Genomic DNA, 13,317 nt, shown 5'->3' with positions numbered 1-13,317 from the left:
ACTCTCTTGTGGCTTCGCGTCTTCTCAAAGGGGTGAAGGGGGAGAAAGGAGAACGAAACAATAAATCCAGTTTCTCTCTGCAGAAAGCACCCATCCAATGTTTTAAAATAACTCATGTTTATATTATTACTCCTAGATTGCCCTTCAACTTTCTTTTTTGTTCAATTACGCTGCTCTTTCATATCGGGAAGAGCAAGCAAGAGTCTGGCTCGGGTCTTAAGAAAGCAAGCTAGTTAGCAAGTAACTGTTGTACGTGTTTAATACCCACACAACTCACTTGTGCAAAAAACAACAGAACGTAAACAACAGAACGTATGCATGGAGGCGGACAAAGAGCAAGCACAGCAGTACCCAGCTTGAGCCGTTCCTCTCCTAACATCCTCCTAGAAGGAGACTCTACCCTGATTGAAGAGGAAACAAGGCCTTCAGTATTTTATTCTGCATCAACTCCAGCAACCAACCATTTACTTAGGCAGGAATTTCATTTTCTCTAGATTTGAGTAAGGACCTAGCTTATCAGTTTCCACACATGCGACACGCGTGCACACGCATGCACACACACATGCACACACCCTTCACAAAATGCTAAGGTCAAGGCAAAGAAACCCCTTCAGGACTGGAACCTGGAAGGTCTGTGAAACCCTGCCTCACAGCTTTGGCGCTTGATGGAGTTTCTGAGCTAGGGTGGGATGTGGCAAGTAGATCTCCAGCGTGAGTAGGATGAACACATCTGCCTCCCTGCCATTTCCAAACCCCCAGACAAGGTGTTTTTGACATGGAAGCATCTCTAGAGGGCAACTGGTTCAAGCAGGAAGGAAAGCTAGTGAGGACAAATCAGGTGGCAACATACACGATCCTAACAAAATAAAGCAAACCCAAAAACTTGCTTTGCTGTGCCCTTCTATCTACAGGCTTCATGGATTGCCTTTGGGTATAAACTCATTTGTGCACGAGCGCATGCACGAATCAAAGCAAAAGGCTATCAACTTGAAAGTGGGGGAGTATGGGAGAGTCTGGAGGGTGGGTAGGTGGGAGGGGTTAGAGGGTGGATACCTGAGAGGGGCTGGAGGGTGGGTAGCTGGGAGGGGCTGGAGGGTGGGTAGCTGGGAGGGGCTGGAAGGAGGGTAGCTGGGAGGGTCTGGAGGGTGGATAGCTGGGAGGGGCTGGAAGGAGGGTTGCTGGGAGGGGCTGGAGGGTGGGTAGCTGGGAGGGGCTGGAGGGTGGGTAGCTGGGAGGGGCTGGAGAGAGAAAAGAAAGGGGGAAAAGTGATCTAGTTCTATTTCAGCTAAAAACATATTAAACAACAATAACCACAAAAGAAAAACACCAAGCAATAGCCATGACAGGTATGACTCGTGGAGTGTTTTTTGGTTCTTTGTCTACTACATTAAACCTCAGTCATTCGAGCCTGTGGCTGAACAAATCTATCTTTCCCTAATATTGTCAAGCTACTGAGCAGAAAAAGCTATGGCTTTCGCTGTCCTCGTCCCTCTTTAAAGTGACAGTGACACAGGCAGGATCCGTCTTTTCAATATTCTATCTAAAAATAAAATCCATGAAGTTTTTATAAACATAGGCTACCTTGCCTCCAACTCAGGGGCTTGTCTGCCCAGCCTCCCCAGTGCTAGGGCTAAAGCCTTGCTCCACCATGTCCCACAGTTGTGTCCATTTTTGAAAATGGCAGCAAAGTCAAGAGAGCTACTGTCTCACCTGAGCATGCTTATTCTGAATTGTGATGCGCAGATTGAAAGAAGTGGGAGTGTGACTGTCCCAGTACATAGGGTGGCACTCCTACCCCGACTCAGCGAATCTGTGCAGAACGCATAGATACACCTCAAACACCAACGACGTACCCTCTTGAGTCATGACAAGAAGAGCAGATGCAACCCAAGGCATACTTCAAAACTTGGCCATCACATAGCTATCCACCAATCCAAAGAAAGATTAGTATCCTCTGAGAAGGGGAAAAATGAAATCAACAAATTCAGGTGGTCTCCCCAGCCCAGATTCACTATGATGTGAAAACTGCCTGTCCCGTCAGTTTGCTTGCTGTGAAAGCGAGCTTCAGGATGAAAAACGCTGACAGTCACTGTGGTCATTCTTCCCATAGGTGTGTTACGTGTCCTTTTGGGACAAACCAAGTTCTTATTCCAGAACTATTCAGGCTAGTACAAAATGCAAGTTGCCAAAAATTTACATCTTTTTGGTTTTAATGTGCTTCAGAGATATTATCCTCTTCTAGAGTAAGTAAATGCCCATCAGTAGTCTACTGATTAAGAAGTCCTGACAGCCAGAGACACATTTAGAAACATAAGACTCTTTCATCTAATCGGCTACCCTTGTGAATGTAGGCCATTCCGCTGATAGGCAAAGCATGGAGTATAGGATTGTTACTTAATAAACTAATGCAAACATTGTGTTATCAAGTCTAATTAAATTAACTTTAAATAGCTTACTAATTCAGACTCTTAAGCCACTTTCATTCAATTTAATTAAGCACGATTAATCATTGAGACTAGTTAAATAAGCTACTTCCACCAAGTTGATCTTCCATTTGTAAGTATATATTGTATAGTTTTTTTTCTACTAATATAAACTTCTTGGGGAAGAACATCCCAATAGATTTCTTTTTAGAGATGATTATTCCCACCAATACTTAAACATGGGAAAAGTCATATTGTGATCACTTAATTGTTAAATTAATTAAATGTCACGGAATTTTTAAAAACTGAATGCAAGGTTGGGGATGGCTGAGCAGTTATTGCTCTTGTTCAGGAGGAAGGTTCAATTCAAAGCACCCACCTGGTGGTGGCTCACAACCATCTTTGACTCCAGTTGCAGAAGGTCAGATGGCTTCTTCCGATCCCACGGGCACCATATATGCAGAGGGAGCACACATACACATGCAGGCAATTCACTCACATATAAAATGAATTAATCTAATTTTTTTGTTTGTTTGTTTTTATTCTTAGAGACAAGGTTTCCTTGTGTAGTCCTGGCTGTCCTGAAACTAGCTATGTAGACCAGGCTGGGCTTGAACTCACAGAGATCCGCCTGCTTCTTTCTTTCTATTGCTGGGATTAAAGGCATGTGCCACCACTGCCTGACTGAATAAATCTAATTTTTTTTAACTCAGAAAACAAAATCTAGGTAGTTTTTATGTGAGGAAATGGAGATGTTTGACTCCTTGAGCCCACAGCAGGTCCCATCACCCACTATGAAATCAAACACCCTTCTCATAACTAACAACTCAACACCTGACTTCACGCAGAAACTGCAAGGGAATGCTTACAATCAGTGCAATGGTAAAAACTGTGTTGGCCCTATTTTCAGGAAGCGCAAGGGATTTCATTACTCTCTTTTGTTCATCTTTATGTTTTAATATATATTACACCATAAATTATTTATTGGACACAAACTGCTTTGAAAAGATAACAGCTACTTTATAATATTTTTCCAAAACCAAAACATAAGATAATATCAAAACTATTTTCAAATAATTTTCTTAGCCAACCTAATAAAGTCAATTACATCAGTCTGCAAACAGAAATTAAAACTACTTAAACAAAATTTCTTCCTTAACTACAGATTCGAATAATCTTCCCACTCCAAAATGGGCTTGCTCTGTGAACAACAGTGGAACAGACTGCCTTGAAACCTTTCTTCCCGTCTTTCCCGCTGAGAGAAAAATAAACACTCAACAGCTTAGAGTCAGCAGAGAGGAAAGAGCTGAGATGAGAAAACGCATATAATGTAAAGAACCAATGTTTTATCCTCAGGTAGCAGAAAATCTTGCCTGAAGCTATGATTTCATTGCTAGGCCCTTATATCTAAATGTCATAGCACGCTCCTCCCATTCCCACCAAAAAAATGTTATAAACTGTCCCAAACATTTGACAGTGTTGAAAAATCCCAATGATCAGTTAACATATGCCACAGTCCCAGGTTAATCCGATGATGCATCCAGACAGGAATTAAAGGGGGGGACAGGGGAATAGGGATGTACAGCCAAACAACTAGACTTTTAACATACTTTCTGTACAACTAGTTAAAAACAAACACGTTAGGTTATGTAAGTTTTAGGTGTAAGTGTAGGGTTGGAAATAATTAAAATGTTACCTTTGCCAAGTAATTCCCAATGTATCCTCACTGGTACTGGGGTATAAATGCCTGCCGTTTTGATTCATGGTCCAGTCACAAATCCTCAGCTGTCAATTGAAACCTAGCAGTCAGATATGGATCGAGCAGTACTACAGTTTTTAGTATTTAAATGAACACATGCAAACTAGTACTGAACATGGCATTACTCTTACTTTCCCAAGAGGCAACTTAAAAAAAACAAACAGACAAACAAAATTAAAAACAAAACAAAATGAAAAAAAAAACAAGAAGAAAAAAAATCATACTATATAAAGCAAAATTTCCAGACTTTTCCTTAGAAAAAAAAGTTATTGCAATATGCTTCTCTATTAATTAAAGCATACAGAGAAACAAGTGCTTAGAACATAACAATTAGCCAGTATTAGAGTATAAATTGAGCTGAAATAAAAGAAAACGTTAATAATGTTCAATAGAGAGATTATTTTAGAAAGGAAATAAAAATGCGGTTCTTTTTTCTATGCGACATACCAAATCATCTATGCAGAGTAGAATAATCAATATCTGTAAAGCATGCAGATTGCAAAACAGAAGACATGCAGTTTAGAGGAGAAAGGCCCCGCCCTGCATTGGCCCTAACAGGTAGAGAAGCTGGGAGGCTTCCAGTTTCTCATGTTCCGAATTACATTTTACCTAAAGTGGCACTGTTGAGGAAGAGTAAAAAATGAGCTTGAGGTTCATGTAAAATTCAGAGGCGTTGCCCTGTAATGTTTTCCCGCATGTGAAGAAGGTGGAGAAGGCACTGAACAGGGCCTGAGACCAATTCTCCCTGGATCTGAGCAGCGGCTCTGCTCTCCTGAGCTCTTCCCAGGAACCCTAGCCAGCCCTGTTTGGTTAACAGCTGCCCTACAGTGCTGGCAGATTTATTGAAAAGATATATTGCTTATTTTTATGCTTAAGAAAGTAAACTTATCTGTCATGGCAGGGGCAGGGTTGGGGAATACTCTAGAAAATCGTGGTTTTTAAGCTTTAGAGAGCCGGGCGGTAAATTCACTGCGTCCTGCATTGAGAGGGAGCTGCCTTGCTAAACACACCTGGATTGCCTCTTCTGGGAGAGTTTCTAGATGATGGCCACAGCGAAAAAGCCTTTACACTTAGGACAAATCGCTTTAACTCTGTCCCCAAAACATAGGGCTTAAAAAAAAAAAAAAAGGCTATTAACTCTCAGACTCCAGTTTCTTCACAGTCAAAATGCTACCATGAGGTTTCAGAATAACAGCTTTTATCTGAAAATGTAATCTAAAATTTGGAAGGTGCATTTAAAGTTCTTGGATATTTAAAGTAGAACTCGTTTTTACAAAGAACTGGAAAACGTCCCCTCAGGTAGACAGAGAGAAAGATGCAGAGATGGCTGAATGGCTGGAGTCTGCTCAGTTTGATGTTATAAAGGACTCATAAATCAGAAAGTAAACAGAAACAAAGTAGGTATTCTGAAAACAGTCATAATATTCATACAAAGGAGAAAATATATACCTATTCACTTATAAACAGATGACATATTTCTGCTATTTCAAAGAAGAAAATATGTTTAGTCTATAGTGTATGAGAAACAACGTTGTAAGATTTGTTTCTGAGGGGACATGGGTGCGGGGCGGTGGATACAAAAGATCTCACTGTGTAGCTCAGACTGTCCTTGGACACTTTGTCCTCAGTTTCCAGCAGGACTTGGGCTTTTTTTCCTCCTTCCTTCCTTCCACCTGTGTGTGTGTGTGTGTGTGTAGGCGTGCATGTGTGTGCATGCATGTGTGTGTGCGCGCGCGCCCGTGTGTGAGTTCTCTGAGGGGCCCTTCTAAACCGAAATTCAGTGTGCTAGGCTACACTGATAATCACCAGAAATAAGTGGAGCACATTTCAAAATTTGAGCCTTGAAAAAAGAGCCTGACCATTTGTGGTCACTTCAGGAGCCACCTACGCCCCATCCACTTTCACCTGGGGATGACACTTTTGAGTCAGGTTAGCAGGGAGCGAGATGTACGTTCCGCACACCACAGCCAGTTCTGCTAATGAGTAGTCCCAGGTTAATGTCTAGGGGACCCTCTGCTTTCTCTGAAAGCTGATAATCCTGCACAAAACTGTAAGACCCCAGGACCGCTCATGGGCTATCTCAGGCAAAGCTGAGACCCTACTATCTTCCTGGGAGTTTCTTGTGCAAATTTGGCCAGTTACATGCTGGTGACGTTTTTTCTTTAACCAACCCTAAAAATTTCAAGTGCACAATCTTTGGCTTCATCCTGCACACTTAAAATCAATGCAAGTTCTAACTTTTCTTTCATACATATACTTTCAAAGAGGTTAAACCAAACTAACTATTTATTTCCACTTATCATTAATATATGTGCTTATGCGTACATGTACACACCTATGCCTTTTAAAAATATTTTTCTCTAAAACAGAAAAAATGTTTAAATATATACAAAATCATCAAAAATTGCATTTAAGAATAATTTAATGTCAAAGAAGTTGGCAAGATACCAGTTGAATTAATATTGAATTATTGGATTAATTTTCAACAATTAACTAAAAATTATAAGATATGATTTTAACTTGTTTGCCTATATTATGGGCCAGCACTGCCTATACTTTCAAAGCATCTAAGGAGACAAGTATTTATGCCAGCTTGTCTATTATCACACACTTGAGCCAAGTTACTTAAGCAAGAGCAATTCTCTGTCTATTATTTATTATTATTATTATTTTCTTAACTATAGTTGAACTAATAAAATACCCAATAAAGTAAAAATTTAAAAAGTGGGGCTGGAGAGATGGCTCAGAGGTTAAGAGTACTGGCTGCTCTTCCAGAGGTCCTGAGTTCAATTCCCAGCAACCACATGGTGGCTCACAACCATCTGTAATGAGATCTGGTGCCCTGCTCTGGCGTGCGGGCATACATCGAGGCAGACTGTTGTATACATAATAAATAAATAAATAAATAAATAAATAAATATTAAAAAAATTAAGAAGTGTAAGTAAGGGAAACAAATTAATGACTAAAACAAAAATCAGCTATTATTCACCAAAGATTCCTGTGGCAGGAATGTCTATGAAAATCAGCTCTTAAGCATCTTATTTAACCAAGACATTCTTGGACCAAGCAAATTCAGGGCAGATCCTTAATACTGGAAGACTCAAACTGAGTGTATTTAAGCTTCTGTAGAAGAACATGTGAAACATTTTAGTATTGTAATTCAAGATGTTTAACACAATTTCACTTTAAGTAATAAAGATTTTTAAATTTGAGGTACTGACAGTTTAACCATTGCTCTGAGAAAGGGTGAGTGATAAAAAAAATTCAACTGTCGGTCAGGTGGTGGTGGCGCAGGCCTTTAATCCCTGTACTGAGGAGGCAGAGGCAGGCGGATCTCTGTGAGTTCCAGACTAGCCTGGATTACAGAGCAAGTTCTAGGACAGGCTCTAAAGCTACACAGAGAAACCCTGTCTTGAAAAACAAAATAATTCAAGTTATTTCTAGTCAAATTTTAAAGTTGGATTTTAACTGGTACACAAACATCTCTATTACATTTTCATAAGTTCAAACCTTCTATAAGTGTGAGTTTTCCAAGTATCTTACTTTTCAAAATAAGAGGTGACCTCCTGTCCCATAACAGTCAAGCTTCAAAGACCATATGCAAATGAGTTTAGAAACCCAGCCACTTGGTGCAGCGTGACCTTGTAGGGGAGGGGCCAGGCGACCTCATAAAGGGGAGCTGATTTCCAGCTTTCTTAGACTCTAAAAGTCAGACTTAATCATATGCATATCTGTACCAAATACATAGTCACTGGGAGATTTAGTTATTTAATTTATATGTACCTATCAAATGAAAGAAGACTGTTTATAAAACCAAGGTATTAAACACATTGTGCCCAATATTCCAAGAAGAAACAAGAAATGAAAGAAATAGGATCGACCCACGAAGCAATGACTATAAGGGTCAAATAAAACACTTGTAAACTACGAACACAGTAATAAAGGCGGGGACCTGCACACGCTCTCAGACTGCAGTTTGGAGGGGAAGTTCCTGATGGCACAGTTCAAATGAGATTGTGTCAAAACAGCCAGGCAGGGAACTCTCTGGTTTCTTTCAAATGTCTGCTCAAGGAGGCTGGGGCATAGCCCAGTTAGAGTACTTGCCCAGTGTCCAAAAGCCCTGAGATTGGTCCCTGGTCCTAATGCCACATAAAATCAAGTGTGCTGGTATGTGCTGGTACTTCTAGCACCTGGAAGGTGGAGGCAGGAGGATCAGAAGTTCTAGGTCATCTGCTATTACATAGGGAATGAGTCTAAAGCCAGGGGGGATTCCCAATTACTTATGTAATTAAAATGAATAGTTTGCATATGCAGAAAGACCAAAGTGAAAATACCTGAGATACTGCACATAAATTAGGCTGCTTCTGATAGGCATAAAGAATCAATGTGGCCTTAAAGTCAAGTTTGTACACTCAGATGAAGGCCCTTCATTGTCATACAGGGGACTTTAGCTATCAAACGCATAAAATTTGGGGAAGAAATAAAAGTAAGCAAAACACTCACTTTGCCAGATCCAGCAAACAGGCAGTGGACTGACTAACAGCCTGCCGTGATGACAACAGCGCTCAATTGAACCAATAACCCACTAGGGTTAACTGAATAACCAACACGAGCAAATTTACCTCTTCATTTTAGGTTTACAAGACCCTTAAGGGAGTATCTTGAATTGTATGTTTTATGTTCTCTTGAGTTTCCCCATTTCTCCTGATAGCTCAGGGACACAGTCTGGGGGAGGGGGACAATGGAGGCACATCAAAAGAATCCTCACATGAGGGTTCGTGCTTTCTATTTACTTGCTCGGGTGGGTAAAATTTCTGCTATTAACTACTTGCTTATGGAGCAACTGAAATGAACTTTCACTAAGTTCCTTTCTAAGCAGTAGAACTTTCATGAACAGGGAAAATGATCAAAATCAAACTGTCAAGAAGATAAACCAAAGCCGTTCTGATACCTTAAAGTCACTCTGTCCCTTTCTGAAATCATGCTCCTTGATACTTAACTAAATAAAGTTAAATGGGTATGAACAGCCCCTAAAATTAATCAAAATCACTGATCAAAAGTCATACATTAAGAATTGGAAACTAAGGGTCATTTTCTTTCGATGACAACTATTTATGCCTATAGAACGTAAGGTGTCTAGAATTGCTGGTGACAATGTGACCCTTTCCCCTCTTAAGACTTGCCCAAAGTTAGAGACACCTGCTCCCATCACAAGGCAAAGGTCAAACTCCTCACTCCTAAATCTTGGTTCTCACCATTACTGCACCATGTCTGTCACTGCCCCCTCCACCATGTCTGTCACTGTCCCCTCCACCATGTCTGTCACTGCCCCCTCCACCATGTCTGTCACTGTCCCCTCCACCTGCCCCCTCCACCATGTCTGTCACTGTTCTTTCACCATGTCTGTCACTGCCCCCTCCACCATGTCTGTCACTGTTCTTTCACCATGTCTGTCACTGCCCCCTCCACCATGCCTGTCACTGTCCCTCCTCCACCTGCCCCCTCCACCATGTCTGTCACTGCCGCCTCCACCTGTCCCCTCCACCATGCCTGTCACTGTCCCTCCTCCACCTGTCCCCTCCACCATGCTTGTCACTGTCCCTCCTCCACCTGCCCCCTCCTCCATGCCTGTCACTGCCCCCTCCACCATGTCTGTCACTGCCCCCTCCACCACGTCTGTCACTGCCCCCTCCACCATGTCTGTCACTGTCCCCGCACCATGCCTATCACTGTCCCCGCACCATGCCTGTCACTGTTCCCGCACCATGCCTATCACTGTCCCCGCACCATGCCTATCACTGTCCCCGCACCATGCCTATCACTGTCCCCGCACCATGCCTATCACTGTTCCCGCACCATGCCTATCACTGTTCCCGCACCATGCCTGTCACTGTTCCTCCATCATTACTGTCATTTTCTTTTGCCTATACTGAGTTCCACATGCAGCTCAAAAGTGTGTAAATATCATCTTAAGAATTTTTCCCTCTGAAAGCTCTTGTTTCAGGAAAGAAGACAATTTCCCCTTGTGTTTTTATTGATTGGAATTTAAGGGTGAATTAAATAATTTTATTTTGACATTAATTCGAGTATCCTAGCACCCTGTCTTTGATAACCAGGAAGAGCATATAAAGGAATTAATAATAAAAGACAGACAGATGATGGAAGGATTTTTTGTTTCAATTTCAAAACTAGCCTCAAAGCTAAACATTGGCATAGCCATTAGATTGATTAAAACTTCCTTTAAATGTGTTTCCTTTTCAGCAGGCCTATGTGAAAAGTGACCTCTCACCATTTGCATATCTACCCAGAAGTCACGTGACAGGCTTTTGCGTCAGGCTGTCTATTATGATAGCAGTCACAATAAGAATGGCCTGAGTGTTGATAGCTTGCTTCCTGGCTCTGCGGAGAAGCTTGCTGATAGTCTACTTGTGTCCTTTTTCAATTGCTTGCTTCTAATGATTGGCTTTTCAATAGTTTTTATGTTCCAAGTTTTGGCTTTGTCATTTGCCAGGACAAATATATAAATATAAGAGGATTTCACTTCATATCTTAGTTTAAAAAATCCCACAGAGGCAATTTCTTTAAGAGCTATTTTGTGTAACAGAAATCATTAATGTAATGAAAAGTATTTCCAAATTCTACCCAGAAAAGTGTTGAAAATATTTCAGCATAACCAGTCGATAATTGAACTTGAAATAACTGTGTTGTACAGTCACACAGGAGCTGTAACTGCGGAAGTTCAAGCGCCATTAAGTCCCACGCAGGGACAAGGCACTCAGCCAAGGGAGCTTGTCACAGAGAGCACCTGGTCAGGACATGGCTCTGAGACATCAAGCGAGAACAAACCTTACTTCTTACAAATAGGAGCTTACTTGACTTTCTGCCTCATTTAAGGAAAGCAAAGCAACTTCCTCTTCATCCTACCTACAATCTCCAGTCTGTATCCAGGGTCAGGGTGGAATTGAATGGCTGGTTGGAATGGTAGGTCTCTTATGGCTGGCTACACAGGAGGTTTCTTAGTTATAAACTTATAGCTCCAATTTACAATACATTTTGTGATATTGATGTATATTACTAAAGGTTTCTGCTGTGAAAGCAATGTTTCACCAAACTGTAATTGATGATAAATAAGCTAGATTATTTTTAATTACTTATTATGAGAGCAAGTAAGTCCTCAAAATGGTAAACTTTTGAACCTTAGCATATAAAGAACTGGTGTTAATTTAACTGAGTTTTCTTTTAATACCCATTTACATTAACATTGTTAGACTGAATTATAAAATAGTTTCTATTCTTTCTTAGTAAAAGCTAACATTCTCCCAGAAAGCTCTTTCTTTCAAGTAGATAAAGTTTGGGACATGGGGGCTGCTTCAGTGTCGACAGAAAGGAAGGTGGACAGGGCGCATGCAAAGTAGGAAGCAGGGAAAGGATTTCATTGCTCGGGACTTCTTCACAGGGAAGTCAGAGAAGATGTCCTCAGCATTCTGAAAGTAATCCAGATGAGGACAAAGCACTGGGCAGGAGAGAGCAGAGCCCCAGTTGCTAGAGCGGGATCCCAGAATTCTTCAAGCCGCCGCACCATTTTCCAACAGAAGGGGTAACAACAGAATGAAGAGCCTGTCGAAGTTGTGGTGTGAAGATTTCTCCTATGCCAATGAGTCCTCAGACAGACCAGTGCCAGGCTTTGGACTATGCCCAAAACTATGACAGGAGATATAAAGGCAGGTCCTGATCACTTCTTTGAACTGAGTATTATGCTTCACAGGGAGGACTAGCTTTATGACAAGTCAGCAACTACTCTATGTGAACATTTCTGAAATATTTGCCATAATTAAGTGACTTTAGTTTTTAAGCTTAAATGCAATTATCACATTTATGTTTAGGTGAAATTCCAACATCAGAACAAATACAACTACGAATATTTCCAGACGGTAGGAAACTGGCATTAGTCAGGAGTGATCACTATAAAATAGGGGCTCACAACGTGTGACCGCTAATAACTGTGTGGAACAAGCCACTAAGCATCAAAGCACACACTTCACTGTTCAAATCTGCCAGTCTGGATGTCCTTAATATTTTACATTTCCATGTGGGAATGTTAGTGTGAGGAACAGCTGTGGTGAAAGTCTTTCTGTGATGTCATTTTGTAGGGAGGTTATTAGAAGACAGTCAAAAATATCCAATAATCTTAAATTTATTGTTAACTTTAATTTATGTAAGCTATATTAAAATTCTTTTCTAAGGGAAAATAGCATGCAACAATGCACATCAATATTTTTCATAAGCTGAAAGGATAAATCTTTCTAAAACAGCCCACATGAACTGAAGAATGTACCTGGTGACAATATTTATTTTGAAGGGGTCATGTCTAGGAAAGGTTATGGGGAATGTTTAAAAAGCTCCTTCAGACTAAAGCCACTGCCTTTCCAATTCTGAAATTTCTCTTAGCTAATATAAAATGATTGATCACTTTTATTTCATGTACCCCTCGATTTTCCTCTGCATTCATCACTGAGTGCTTTAAACCAAATGCATTTAGGAGCTGCCCTTAGAAGAGCGGTCTCTTTTAAATCTTCGTAAAGTAATGAGAGAACACAGTAAATCAATCCCATTTCTGCTGGAGGAAGAATAACCTTTCCTGAAGTCATTTAAACTATTTCGCTCCCTCCATTCTCTGTATAGTTGAATATGCAGCTTTGTCTCTGCTGCTCTTAATTTGAAAGGTAAAGATAATAGATTTTAACTGGTGCTTCAGTTAAGTGATACGCGCACATCATATGATATACATTTATGGTGTTTTCTTCATGCCTCAACATCATAGTTCATTATGAATTTGGCAAACTGAGTTTCTTTAAGTGAAAATCTTATTAAGTAAGCGATAAATTGTCTATCTGCTCTGTATTTAAAATGTTTAACTGTGGTGTATATGGCTTTTTGCTTCCAAGGATTAATACATGCCATATATTCATAAAGAGCAACCATGTTTGAACTCAGAAAATATGTTCACATTGTAAATGGTCTTTACTCAAAACTTAAAAAACAAATGTCAGACTTTACAAGAAAGTGTCATAAACATTTCGCAGAGTAAAAGATGCTCAGATTTCTGCCCTCAGTTGAGGTCCACATTTTCATTG

At 40.5% G+C, this 13,317-nt stretch overlaps 1 protein-coding gene across 7 annotated transcripts in view; it reads right to left on the bottom strand.

Annotated features, from left to right (window-relative positions):
• The window catches only part of Nfib (nuclear factor I B), a 215,666-nt gene that overhangs the window by 17,244 nt on the left and 185,105 nt on the right, over positions 1 to 13,317 (bottom strand). For 6 of the 7 annotated variants that reach the window (XM_041651809.1, XM_041651810.1, XM_041651811.1 and 3 more), the window contains one exon: positions 4,120 to 4,208. The exons of the other annotated variant lie outside the window; for it this stretch is intronic. In XM_041651809.1, coding sequence (XP_041507743.1) covers positions 4,120 to 4,208 — 89 coding nt within the window. The remainder of the gene's footprint in view (positions 1 to 4,119; positions 4,209 to 13,317) is intronic. 7 annotated transcript variants of the gene reach the window in all.

Source organism: Microtus oregoni, unplaced genomic scaffold, assembly GCF_018167655.1.
Source record: "Microtus oregoni isolate MIOR12 unplaced genomic scaffold, Mior012 000005F_ref0000423, whole genome shotgun sequence".
Classification (NCBI taxonomy): Eukaryota; Metazoa; Chordata; class Mammalia; order Rodentia; family Cricetidae; genus Microtus; species Microtus oregoni.
The sequence above is the reverse complement of the archived record's forward strand: the minus strand, read 5'-3'. Positions and strand labels throughout refer to the sequence as shown.